The sequence below is a fragment of the Lepidochelys olivacea genome, assembly GCF_965140295.1.
Source record: "Lepidochelys olivacea isolate rLepOli2 genome assembly, chromosome: 2".
Taxonomy (NCBI): domain Eukaryota; kingdom Metazoa; phylum Chordata; order Testudines; family Cheloniidae; genus Lepidochelys; species Lepidochelys olivacea.
In genome coordinates, this window is record NC_140412.1 from 235,084,140 (window position 1) to 235,098,203 (window position 14,064).

General features: G+C 46.9%; 1 protein-coding gene across 5 annotated transcripts in view; it reads right to left on the reverse strand.

Annotated features, from left to right (window-relative positions):
• Window positions 1–14,064, reverse strand: part of LOC311516207 (uncharacterized protein C10orf67 homolog, mitochondrial) — a 145,450-nt gene that overhangs the window by 38,796 nt on the left and 92,590 nt on the right. For all 5 annotated transcript variants that reach the window (XM_084620036.1, XM_084620035.1, XM_084620033.1 and 2 more), the window contains one exon: window positions 654–741. In XM_084620036.1, coding sequence (XP_084476162.1) covers window positions 654–741 — 88 coding nt within the window. The remainder of the gene's footprint in view (window positions 1–653; window positions 742–14,064) is intronic.

Consider the following 14,064-nt stretch of genomic DNA (forward strand, 5'->3'; position numbering starts at 1 on the left):
TGATAGATTGGTGAGACATGATTTCCATTTACAAAAGACTCTTCCCAAACAAATCATGTTAATCAATTTGTCTCATAACTCTGTTCTTTATTATAATTTCAACGAATTTTCCTGATATGGAAGATAGGCTTACTGGCCTGTAGGTGCCAGGATCACTCCTGGAGCCTTTAAAAAACCAAACCCCCCCCCCCAAAAAACCAACCCCAAAAAACCAAAAAAAACCCCAACAACCCATCATCAGTGTTACATTAGCTGTCTTCCAGTCATCTGGCACTGATATGTTACATACCACAGTTGGAAGTTCTGCAATTTCATATTTGAGTTTCTTCAAAACTCTTGGGTGAATACCATTAGGTCCTGGTCACTCACTACTGTGTAAAAATTTATTTATTTGTTCCAAAACCCCCTCTACTAACACCTCAATTTGGGACAATTCCTCAGATTTGTCACTTAAAAAAATGGCTCAGGTGTGGGAATCTCCCTCATACTCTCTCTGTAGTGAATCACTTTTGTATCTTTCTAATTCTTGCTTTTGGATTTGCTTGGCTTCATAATCTAAGTCTATTACTAGGCTTTTGCAGTGTTAGAAGGTCCAAATAGCTTCCAATAAAAACAAAACATTAAAAAACAATCGCATAGTTGTTTTTACATACCGTTTGATTGAGGGATGCCTGGTTAAATGATGCTGCCTGACGGTACAAAGCATGTCTAAGAAACATCTCATCCTTAATGGCATGCAGGCTGAAAAAAAGGGTGTTAAATTCAAAATGTAAACATATATATGTTATAGTGTAGGATGTCATTGCGGATAATTAGGATTGATGAATTCGTTAAAATATATCTCTATATATCTTGCATTAGAAACTTTCCATTTCCCTTTAGATTACACATGACGCTGTGAAGGATCCTATGATACTATATGTTAAGGTATTTTAATTATGCAAATAAGTACATTTGTGAATATGGTAGCTCTCTTTGGCAAGACTTGAGGACCTTAACATATACAACAAAAAACAAGCAAGCAAAATAAAAGCTATGATTAAGGGCTTGTCTCCATAGAGAATTAGTGTGTGGCAATCCACTGTGTGCATCTACAGTGTATGAACATGCTGTGCAATAGCTTGCTATGGAGACAAGCCCTAAACATCCTGCCCTCCCATAAGATGATCAGAGCCAACACAGAGTACAGAAAATACTTTAAAAAAAATGAAAACAGAGAGAGAAAAGAAAAGATAGAGTTAAAAATGGAAAAATGTAAAGAAAAACTTTTGTGCATCTTCTATTTTTAAAATATGGTACTTCTTTTTAATACAATAGAAGGAATATGAAGACATATCTTACTTAAATGACTATATGACTTATGATGTTTGCTGTACTTGCAGAGAGAACTGAAATAATGGGATGTGACATTCTGCTAACCCCTCTCACATGCTATGACAAATACATCTTTTTACTGACCATCAAAAAAGAATTCTCATGAGTGTTCCTTTTACAAGCCTCAGGCTTAACAATAAAGCAAGCACGCAGAAGAGAATGAGAGCAAAAAGTCAATAAATATTCAGCAATCAGTTGTGCGTATTGCTAGATATATACACTAAATGTATTGATACAATACCATACCCTGTGGAGTTGAAAAATCCGTGAGGAACAGAACATATCCACAGCTTTAAAATATCAGCCATTTATAAATCTATTGTAATTTTATCTCGTAGCCTCTCCCAAGGCTATTTAAGGGCAGTGCCCCCTCTGTCTCTTCCCCACCCCACCTCTTCCCGCCCCCTTTGCCCCATCCCTTGAGCACGCCCCGCCCTCTCCCTCCCCCCGCCCGCAAAGCACCTCCTGCACATGACTGAATAGCTAATCTGCGGTGGGTGGGAGATGCTGGGAGGGTGGGGGAGGAGCTGATCAGTGAGGCTGCTGGTGGGTGGAGGCACTGGGGGAGAAGGGGAGGAGCTGATCCACAGGGCTGCTGAGCACCCACTATGTTTTTTCCGTGGGTGCTCCAGCCCCAGAGCACCCACAGAGACAACACCTATGTGTAGAAGTGAGGGAGCCTGTCCCCAAATGGAGGATACATGGTTGGGAAGTTTACAACTGGAATGCTGCCCTTGATAGGAGAGTCAAATTGTCTGCTTGCCTAAAGCTGATGGATGACATGCTGGCTGGTGAACCAGATGGCCTTCTCCTCTGTGATTTGTGTCCCTTCCTAGAGAAGTCTTGCTGTCTAGCAGTATAAGATGCTGAAAGTACCACTGGGAGAGGTATTTCTGCTGCTGTTGCAGACTTCTATAATGGTGCCTCTTTAGTGCTGAGTTATAAGCCCCCAGTGAATTTAAAGTAGTTTGAGTCCTGTGAAAGGGTTGGGACTCACCACCGCAGTACCTCCTGCTGGCACGTCTGGGAATTAGCTCCGACCTCTGCAGGGCACCCTCTGCTGGTGGTGTCCCATCTGTCTCTCGCCCTGCTGGCGTCTGGACCCGCGATGCTCCTCACTCGGCAGCGTCCTCTTCAGGACACTGCCCTCCAGCAGTGCCCACTGCTCTGGTCTAACCCGCTTCCGGGGATTTGGTGTTATCAGCAGTCCACCATCTGCACCTGCCATAGTGGCCGGCTGCAGCCTCTGAGTCTAGCCCCTTCATCGCAGGGGCCAGCCACAGCCTGGATCAGGCCATGCTCCTCTTCAGCCAGGCATAGTACAAGGGAGAAGGGGGAGACCCAGGCCCACCCGCTACTCTGGGTCCTGAACCAGGGACCCTCTAGTGGCAGCTTCTCTGCCCTCCTTCTCTCCCCTTACCCTGCTATTGTCCTTGGGCCGCTTCCCCTTCGGCCCTATACACTTGCCCGGCCCTTGGTAGCTAGGCCGGCAGCCTGGGGTTTTCCTTGGCCAGAGCTTCCCAGCTCTTTCTACCCTTCCCCAGCACTGCTCTGTCCAAGGTGCTACCTTTCAGCTTAAAGAAAAGGAGTACTTGTGGCACCTTAGGGTATGTCTACACTATGAAATTAGGTCGAATTTATAGAAGTCGTTTTTTTAGAAATCGGTTTTATATATTCGAGTGTGTGTGTCCCCACAGAAAATGCTCTAAGTGCATTAAGTGCATTAACTCGGCGGAGCGCTTCCACAGTACCGAGGCAAGCGTCGACTTCCGGAGCGTTGCACTGTGGGTAGCTATCCCACAGTTCCCGCAGTCTCTGCTGCCCATTGGAATTCTGGGTTGAGATCCCAATGCCTGATGGGGCTAAAACATTGTCGCGGGTGGTTCTGGGTACATATCGTCAGGCCCCCGTTCCCTCCCTCCCCCCGTGAAAGCAAGGGCAGACAATCATTTCGCGCCTTTTTTCCTGAGTTACCTGTGCAGACGCCATACCATGGCAAGCATGGAGCCCGCTCAGGTAACCGTCACCCTATGTCTCCTGGGTGCTGGCAGACGCGGTACGGCTTTGCTGCACAGTAGCAGCAACCCATTGCCTTCTGGCAGCAGACGGTGCAATACGACTGGTAGTCGTCCTCGTCGTGTCCGAGGTGCTCCTGGCCACGTCGGCTGGGAGCGCCTGGGCAGACATGGGCGCAGGGACTAAATTTGGAGTGACTTGACCAGGTCATTCTCTTTAGTCCTGCAGTCCTATTGAACCGTCTTATGGTGAGCGGGCAGGCGATACGGACTGCTAGCAGTCGTACTGTACCATCTTCTGCCAGGCAGGCAAGAGATGAGGATTGCTAGCAGTCGTATTGTACCATCTTATGCCAGGCAGGCAAGAGATGAAGATGGCTAGCAGTCGTACTGTACCATCTTCTGCCAAGCAGCCATGAGATGTGGATGGCATGCAGTCCTTCTGCACCGTCTGCTGCCAGCCAAAGATGTAAAAGATAGATGGAGTGGGTCAGAACAAGAAATAGACCAGATTTGTTTTGTACTCATTTGCCTCCTCCCCTGTCTAGATCACACTGCAGTCACTCACAGAGAAGGTGCAGCAAGGTAATTCTAGCCATGTATCAATCAGAGGCCAGGCTAACCTCCTTGTTCCAATAACAACGATAACTTAGGTGCACCATTTCTTATTGGAACCCTCCGTGCAATCCTGCCTGAAATACTCCTTGATGTACAGGCACCCCCTTTGTTGATTTTAGCTCCCTGAAGCCAACCCTGTAAGCCGTGTCGTCAGTCGCCCCTCCCTCCGTCAGAGCAGCGGCAGACAATCGTTCCGCGCCTTTTTTCTGTGCGGACGCCATACCAAGGCAAGCATGGAGGCCGCTGAGCTCATTTTGGCAATTAGGAGCAAATTAAACACCACACGCATTATCCAGCAGTATATGCAGCACCAGAACATGGCAACGCGATACCGGGCGAGGAGGCGACGTCAGCGCGGTCCCGTGAGTGATCAGGACATGGACACAGATTTCTCTGAAAGCATGGGCCCTGACAATGCATGCATCATGGTGCTAATGGGGCAGGTTCATGCTGTGGAACGCCGATCCTGGGCTCGGGAAACAAGCACAGACTGGTGGGACCGCATAGTGTTGCAGGTCTGGGACGATTCCCAGTGGCTGCGAAACTTTCGCATGCGTAAGGGCACTTTCATGGAACTTTGTGACTTGCTTTCCCCTGCCCTGAAGCGCATGAATACCAGGATGAGAGCAGCCCTCACAGTTGAGAAGCGAGTGGCGATAGCCCTGTGGAAGCTTGCAACGCCAGACAGCTACCGGTCAGTTGGGAATCAATTTGGAGTGGGCAAATCTACTGTGGGGGCTGCTGTTATGCAAGTAGCTCACGCAATCAAAGATCTGCTGATATCAAGGGTAGTGACCCTGGGAAATGTGCAGGTCATAGTGGATGGCTTTGCTGGAATGGGATTCCCTAACCGTGGTGGGGCTATAGACGGAACCCATATCCCTATCTTGGCACCGGAGCACCAAGCCGCCGAGTACATAAACCGCAAGGGGTACTTTTCAATAGTGCTGCAAGCTCTGGTGGATCACAAGGGACGTTTCACCAACATCAACGTGGGATGGCCGGGAAAGGTCCATGATGCTCGCATCTTCAGGAACTCTGGTTTGTTTCAAAAGCTGCAGGAAGGGACTTTATTCCCAGACCAGAAAATAACTGTTGGGGATGTTGAAATGCCTATATGTATCCTTGGGGACCCAGCCTACCCCTTAATGCCATGGCTCATGAAGCCGTACACAGGCAGCCTGGACAGTAGTCAGGAGCTGTTCAACTACAGGCTGAGCAAGTGCAGAATGGTGGTAGAGTGTGCATTTGGACGTTTAAAGGCGTGCTGGCGCAGTTTACTGACTCGCTTAGACCTCAGCGAAACCAATATTCCCACTGTTATTACTGGTTGCTGTGTGCTCCACAATATCTGTGAGAGTAAGGGGGAGACATTTATGGCGGGGTGGGAGGCTGAGGCAAATCGCCTAGCTGCTGGTTACGCGCAGCCAGACACCAGGGCGGTTAGAAGAGCACAGGAGGGCGTGGTACGCATCAGAGAAGCTTTGAAAACCAGTTTCATGACTGGCCAGGCTACGGTGTGAAAGTTCTGTTTGTTTCTCCTTGATGAAACCCCCCGCCCCTTGGTTCACTCTACTTCCCTGTAAGCTAACCACCCTCCCCTCCTCCCTTTAATCACCGCTTGCAGAGGCAATAAAGTCATTACTGCTTCACAGTCATGCATTCGTTATTCATTCATCACACAAATAGGGAGATGACTACCAAGGTATCCCAGGAGGGGTGGTGGAGGAGGGAAGGAAAATGCCACACAGCACTTTAAGCACAGCACTTTAAAAGTTTACAACTTTAAAATTTATTGAATGACAGCCTTCTTTTTTTTGGGCAATCCTCTGTGGTGGAGTGGCTGGTTGGCCGGAGGCCCCCCCACCGCGTTCTTGGGCATCTGGGTGTGGAGGCTATGGAACTTGGGGAGGAGGGCGGTTGGTTACAGAGGGGCAGCAGTGGCAGTCTGTGCTCCAGCTGCCTTTGCTGCAGCTCAACCATACACTGGAGCATACTGGTTTGGTCCTGCAGCAGCCTCAGCATTGAATCCTGCCTCCTCTCATCACGCTGCCGCCACATTTGAGCTTCAGCCCTGTCTTCAGCCCGCCACTTACTCTCTTCAGCCCTCCACCTCTCCTCCCGGTCATTTTGTGCTTTCCTGCACTCTGACATTATTTGCCTCCACGCATTCGTCTGTGCTCTGTCAGTGTGGGAGGACAGCATGAGCTCGGAGAACATTTCATCGCGAGTGCGTTTTTTTTTCTTTCTAAGCTTCACTAGCCTCTGGGAAGGAGAAGATCCTGTGATCATTGAAACACATGCAGCTGGTGGAGAAAAAAAAAGGGACAGCGGTATTTAAAAAGACACATTTTATAAAACAGTCGCTACACTCTTTCAGGGTAAACCTTGCTGTTAACATTACATACATAGCACATGTGCTTTCGTTACAAGGTCGCATTTTGCCTCCTCCCACCGCGTGACTACCCCCTCAACCTTCCCCCCTCCCTGTGGCTAACAGCGGGGAACATTTCTGTTTAGCCACAGGCAAACAGCCCAGCAGGAATGGGCTCCTCTGAGTGTCCCCTGAAGAAAAGCACTCTATTTCAACCAGGTGACCATGAATTATATCTCACTCTCCTGAGGATAACACAGAGAGATAAAGAACGGATTTTGGTTGAATGCCAGCAAACATACACTGCAATGCTTTGTTCTACAGTGATTCCCGAGTACGTGTTACTGGCCTGGAGTGGTAAAGTGTCCTACCATGAAGGACGAAATAAGGCTGCCCTCCCCAGAAACCTTTTGCAAAGGCTTTAGGACTACATCTAGGAGAACCGCAAATGCCAGGGCAAAGTAATCCTTTCACATGCTTGCTTTTAAACCATGTATAGCATTTTAAAAGGTACACTCACCAGAGGTCCCTTCTCCGCCTGCTGGGTCCAGGTGTTAGCCTTGGGTGGGTTCGGGGGGTACTGGCTCCAGATCTAGGGTGAGAAACAGTTCCTGGCTGTCGGGAAAACCGGTTTCTCCGCTTGCTTGCTGTGAGCTATCTACAACCTCCTCCTCCTCATCATCTTCTTCGTCCCCAAAACCTGCTTCCGTATTGCCTCCATCTCCATTGAAGGAGTCAAACAACACGGCTGGGGTAGTGGTGGCTGAACCCCCTAAAATGGCATGCAGCTCATCAGAGAAGCGGCATGATTTGGGCTCTGACCCGGAGCGGCCGTTCGCCTCTCTAGTTTTCTGGTAGGCTTGCCTCAGCTCCTTCAGTTTCACGCGGCACTGCTTCGGGTCCCTGTTATGGCCTCTGTCCTTCATGCCCTGGGAGATTTTCACAAAGGTTTTGGCATTTCGAAAACTGGAACGGAGTTCTGATAGCACGGATTCCTCTCCCCAAACAGCGATCAGATCCCGTACCTCCCGTTCGGTCCATGCTGGAGCTCTTTTGCGATTCTGGGACTCCATCATGGTCACCTGTGCTGATGAGCTCTGCATGGTCACCTGCAGCTTGCCACGCTGGCCAAACAGGAAATGAGATTCAAAAGTTTGCGGTTCTTTTCCTGTCTACCTGGCCAGTGCATCTGAGTTGAGAGTGCTGTCCAGAGCGGTCAGAATGGAGCACTCTGGGATAGCTCCCGGAGGCCAATACCATCGAATTGTGTCCACAGTACCCCAAATTCGAGCCAGGAACGTCGATTTAAGCGCTAATCCACTTGTCAGGGGTGGAGTAAGGAAATCGATTTTAAGAGCCCTTTAAGTCGAAATAAAGGGCTTCACTGTGTGGACGGGTGCAGGTTTAAATCGATTTAACGCTGCTAAATTCGACCTAAAGTCCTAGTGTAGACCAGGGCTTAGAGACTAACCAATTTATTTGAGCATAAGCTTTCGTGAGCTACAGCTCACTTCAGCTCACGAAAGCTTATGCTCAAATAAATTGGTTAGTCTCTAAGGTGCCACAAGTACTCCTTTTCTTTTTGAGAATACAGACTAACACGGCTGTTACTCTGAAACCTTTCAGCTTAGGAGCCAGTCCTCCTCCCTTGACCACCAGGGAGAGACTACCCTGCTCTTTGCTAGGCAGCTTTTATATAGGGCCTATGCTGGCCCCGATTGGCTGCCTCTCCCCCTGCCCTGATTGGCTCTCCTCAGGCCTTCTCTGATTGGCTGCTGCGGGTCTGCACAGCCTCTCTGGTCTGGTTCAGCCCTTCTTTTCAGGGGGTGGGGCACTACCGCACCACAAGTCCTTAAAATAATGTGATGTCTCAAGAGTTTTTTCAGAAAACAAAAACTGATCATCAAAAGGTAAGTCCTGTATGCTTTGTTGGACTTCAGGAGCTACACCAGATTTCTGTAACCACAAAGCTCTTCTTATTGTTACAGCTAAGGCCATAATCTTGCAGGAGACATCCACTATGTCCAGTGCTGATTACAGTGATGTCTTTGCCACTAGATGGCCTTCTGCAATGAAAGCCTTAAAACTGTTCCCTGAAGGATTCTGACAACTCATGTGTAAATTTGGGCATAGCCTCCCAATTTACAAAGTCATATTTTGATAACAGCACCTGCTAATTAGCAATGTGCATTTGTAAAGACAAAATTGAATAAATTTTCCTTTCCATTAAATGTAACATTTTAGACTTCTTGTCTTTAGGTGTTTACTTCTATCTCCCCGCATGTAACCGCTCAACTGTCACCATTATGACAAGAGAGGGTTAGGGGCTGAATGTGAGTAGATACACTCATAACCCTGCAGAGGGTTCATACTACCACTTTTCAGTATGCTATACTATTGACAGTAAGGAAGCTGGTATATACCACAAAACCTTTGTGGGTTCCAAAAGCACTTCATTCCTAGGGAGAGCTTCCCTCCCAGGAGTCAATGACTGGACACTGTCTACCAAAGCTGTAGCCACTAACCTCAGGAGATCTTGATATGACTTAAAGTCCTCAGACACAGGAGAAGATGAATCCAATATAGTGGAATCATCTGATGAAGAAGGAAGCCGGTCCAATGGAATTTGCTGTGACTTGCTAATGCAGTAAAGGCTCAGACTGTATCAGCTCAGGAGGACCAATATCAGTATGCATCTCCAGCCTCAGTGGGTTGGGAAATAGCAGGAAGGTTGTGTGACCGTGCTCTGGAATAAGCCCAGAATTCGGACCTTGAAGATCAAGGAACATCCTAAGTGTTCCATGAAGACCACTGGGGGAAATGATATGGCACTGGTGCCTGGTAGGTACTGGGGAACCCTTATCTCTACTGCAAGAATGGTGCTGGTCCTGATACTGATGGTTAAAGCAAATACAAATTTTGTGTCCACGCAGGGGTCTGCAGCACACACTCATCTGAATGGAGCGGCTGTCACCCCACCCTCAGACTCCAGCTTGGCTCTCTGAATCACGCAGCAGTGGGCTGTGATATGTGACAAAAGCCCGCTGGGCATTCTGGGAGTTGTCCCAAGCTTGCTCAGACAGAGGTAAACTACAATTCCCAGAAGAGAGTGTGACTTTTGCACCTGGTACCTGGATGGAGAAGGAAAGGCAGAGGATGACTCTGAGCTAGGAGACACGGCACTTCCCACATAGTCCAATGCAAATGGAGGAGGCACCCCTCGTGGAGGCATCACATGTCCCAGCTCATCTGAAGCCCAGTACGGGGGCCACACTGGTATTTACAGATGCATTACAGCCAGTGCTTTGACTACGAGTAGTGCCATTGAGGGAGAACTAACACTTGGTGCTGGAAAAGGCGTTGGTATCGAAGTAGGGGACGGTACTGCCTCTGCAGATCTGGTCCATACCGGGCCTGTAGACACTGAAATTGTCTCTGGTGCCAAAGAAGGAAACAGTACCAACAACAGACCCCTTGGTGCTGATACGGATTCTGGGGCCACAGACAATACCAGCACAGTCGAGGACTCAAAGGCGAGTCTGGAAAAGAGAAGCAGAGTAAATCTGCTGCTCCTTGAAAAGCTTGTAGGGTCAATATGGTGAGTGCTGAGACTGACTATGTCGGTATCAGATTCAATGGCCACCACACAGACAGTACAGGAGTCAATGGTACAGTGCTGGAATGATCCCATCTTGGTACTGGAGACTGGACAGACAGCCCCACTCTACCTTGAGCACTCGAGGAATCCTGGTGCTGCCCAGTACTCCTCTTAGGTGAGGAAGACTCTTTTCAAGCTTTGGTCAGTCAGTGTTATGAGCCCTCTTTCTCAGGGAAGGAGATCAAGAAGAACAGTTTCTTCCCCTCGGAAAAGAGTCAAAGTCTGGCTGCATAACAGCAACGTGTGGCAGCACCAAAGCCCTCTGAGGAGGTCGGTGATTTGAGGAGGATCCTGACACTGATGTGGGCTTCACAGTTTGCTCTATAAGGTGCTGCTTGAGGCATAATTCTCTAGCCATCTGCATTCTCTTTTTGAAGGATTTACAAATGGAGCACTTTTCCTTAATATGTCCCTATCCCAAGCACAACAAGCACCAAGTATGGGGACCGCTTTTCGGGATAGCTACCCCAAGAGGGACAGTGTTTGAAACCTGGCGAAGGCATAATGCCAAGGAAAATCTTTCTATTAAAATGACTAAACTAATCAACTACTAAGAGTACTGCTAACTCTAATTAGTTAACTATATTAAAAAAAAAAGAGATGGAAACCTCAGACAACAAAAGCATGAGGTAAGATATCATACAGAATGCTCTGACTCCAGCTGCATGCAGTGGAAAGGAACTGAGGGGGGTCAGAGTGGTGCTGCCCTTAAATAGCCGGGAGAGGGGTTACAAGGGCATGTGCACCTGCTAGACAAAGTTCTCTGGCTCCGGTATGCTGGGCATGCACACACCTGAGTGGAATATATGTCTGCAACCACCTGAAGAACTACTAGCTAATTTCTCAAGGTCCAGTTTAAATGAGGTAATCTGAACAGCCACAATATTTTTCCATTTTCTTTAAAAAGAAGGAAAATATGCTATAGACGAGCCTACTGATGAAGGGAGGCCTAAAAGAGATGAAAAATGGTAGTTTAAGAGAACAGAACTTCATATAAGGGTAATTACTTCCTCTGCATTCTGTCTTTCTATGTCTGTCTCTTTGATTGCAAGCACTTTGGACCAGGGATGGTCTTGATTTTTTGTTGATTTATGCAGTGCTGAGCACATTTTCAGCTCTTCGCAATTAATAATACAACAACAACAATACAACATCTTGAGAAAGTTATTGACAAATGATAGTAGTCTTAACTCAAAACGTAAATGCTATTTTTATTTAGATATAAATCTTCCATATCCCTCATTATTTAAGAATTAGTGTGTTACGGTGATGGGAAAGGAATACTAGTTTGTCTGGAATCTTAGGAAAAGAGACTTTTTCAAGCTTTTCAGGCTGAGGTTCTCAAATACGTGCTTGTCAAAGATGGGCATTTGCTTCCTGACCACTGTTCTCTGTTTGATCTGATGCAAGGATTTTCACATGCCAGCTGTAATGTTAACAGGACCTCTCATTACAGAAAACTTTTCACAAGACATTTAGACAAAATGCCCAAGATAATAATAGCTTTGGCTGATCAAAAAATTTAACTCTAGAAACAGTCATATCAATTAATGCAAATATAACCCCCCCACCTCCTGGGTGTGGTATTCTGTCCCACCTAGTGGTACCAAGACCACATAAGGCTTTGTCTACACTACACAGCTTTTAGCGACATGGCTGTCGCCACAACCATGCCGCTAAAAGTCGTGCAATGTAGCGGCTATTTGTCGGCTCTCCTGCCGTCAAAAAACTTCCACCCCCAAAGAGCGGTGTTTGTGCTGTCGGCAGGAGAGAGCTCCTGCCGACAACACACTGTTCACATTGGCACTTGTTGCAGCAAAACTTTTGTCTTGGGGGGGTTAACAACTCTGAAAGACAAAAGTTCTGTCATTCAATTGCCGGTGGAGGGTGGGGGGAGGGAGGGAGAGAGCTTTTAGCTCAAGCAGTAGAGGCTCATGCATTTAGCTCTATAGATCCCAGGTTCGATCTCATTTACTGACGACCGGGGTCTGTCGGTTTTACAAGTGGGGGCTTGTCCTGGCTTTCAGCTCGGAAGTCTCTGAAGCTCGGGATGCGCTTCCTCAGCTAGGGGAAGTTTGTAACCCACACACCTCCTGGATGTGGTGCATTGTCCCCTCTAGTGGTAATGAGGCCCTTTAGAGATTAATGAGTCTACTTTACAGCCTTAGCTAACAGCCATATAGCTTTTAGCTTATGCACAAGAGGCTCATGCACAAAGCTCCACAGGTTCCAGATTTGATCCTGTCCGCCAACGACCGGGATCTGTCGACGTTACACAAAGAATCCTAGAAGCAATGCATATGGAAAGGCTCATGGATATGTCTACACTGCAATATAAGCCCAGGGTTTCAACTCAGGTTCAACCCTAACCTCCCCTATCTGTATGTACACACATTATGCTAAGTCAAGGCTCAGAACCACGATCCCCCAGGGGTGGAGGATCTGAGCCTGAGTCAAGCCAGGACCCACGGTTCAAGTTCTATTACTTTGCAGTGTAGATGCAGCACAACTGGACTCGTACTCTGGAGGTCTTCCAAAAGTATTGCACAATTCGATGGGCTGACTTTCTTTGTCCTCTGGACAATCACATTTGGTGGACAGTCAAGTTTTCCCATACTGTACCACAAACAAAGGGCTAGAGTGGCCACATTTAGGGAGGGTGTTAGGAAGTCTGGGATATGGGGGTTTGGACTCAGGCCCCCGTAGTGCAGCGTAGACTCTGGAGCCCCAGGTTGGGACCCAGGGTTCAACAATTCCTGGGGTTACAATGAGTGTAGATGCTCAAGTCCTGGGTTAACAAAAACAGAGTCTGCTAACTGAAGTTCTACTAACCATGGGGTTACACTGCAGTGTAGATATATCCAATTAGACCAAGCACCAGAACCACAATTCAAGGTGGTTAGAATGACTGTTAATTACACTGTAAACTTGGCATCTTTAAGGAGTCCACGGTCTTTCCAGATGTATTTACGAACTTGCTAAAAAGGTAGCACCTGTTTTGCTAATTTGAGGCGCTTATGTCAATTTCCACAGAGCATTATTAAAGGTAACAATTCCAAACTAGATAACAGGTGGCACCATTGGAAGCTTTTGGTCACAGATTAATTTAGAATTACCAGCTTTTTATTGGCTTTCTTTTTAGAACTGTGGAAATCTTCAGGCAGAATCTCACAGCTGCTAAAATATTTGATTTCCACCATATCAGGAACTAAATCCAGTTAGACGTGGTCCCTCATATCTGACCAGTTCTGGAGTTTGACTGAACAGATAACTGCCATTATTAGCAGAAGGAGAAATGTAAATATTGTCTCATCCATTATGAGGGCATGGTATATCTATAAGAACAGTAATGTTAAATGAGCAAATTAAACAAGACACAAGCAGTGCTAACTTGATCACTTTTTGCTAAGATTTATAAAACCACAAATAGGAACTCTGAATTATGGCAGAGTGAGATGGTTCAAGTTAGCCATAAATTGTGTCTTGTCTCATTTAACTATTTAAATATTTAACCTTTTCTGAATATAAAGTAACTAGTTGTTTGTTTGTTTTTCTGATGTTTCAAATTACAAGTTTAGATTATTAAAATTACCCAGTAGCTTAATTTGTCTTTTCTTATATGTGAAATGTTTTGGTTTAGATCTTTTTTTTTTGCACGGTATGTCTTAGGTGATTAGTAATGGGATATAGGGCTAGACTCGCAAAGGAGATAGGCACCTGCCACTTTAGGCAAGTAAATCCCAGAATCAGGCACCGCTGATATACACAAATACCTGCTCAGCTGCTGCTGAATCCTGCAGGAACCTAAATTTTTGCAGTAAAAAAGTTTCCCAGTTGCCTATGTTCCTCCCTCTGGGCATACACAGTGCTGCTTCAGTCTAGACATCCAGACAGCTAAGGCCAAGTGTGATGCAAGAACCAGGGGAAGATAGCATTCCTCTGCTCAACTCGCCTGTGGGGCTCAGTCCAGTAGCTAAGCTCTAATCAAGCTTATTGGATTGGGCCCTGCACACAAATGGTTGGGG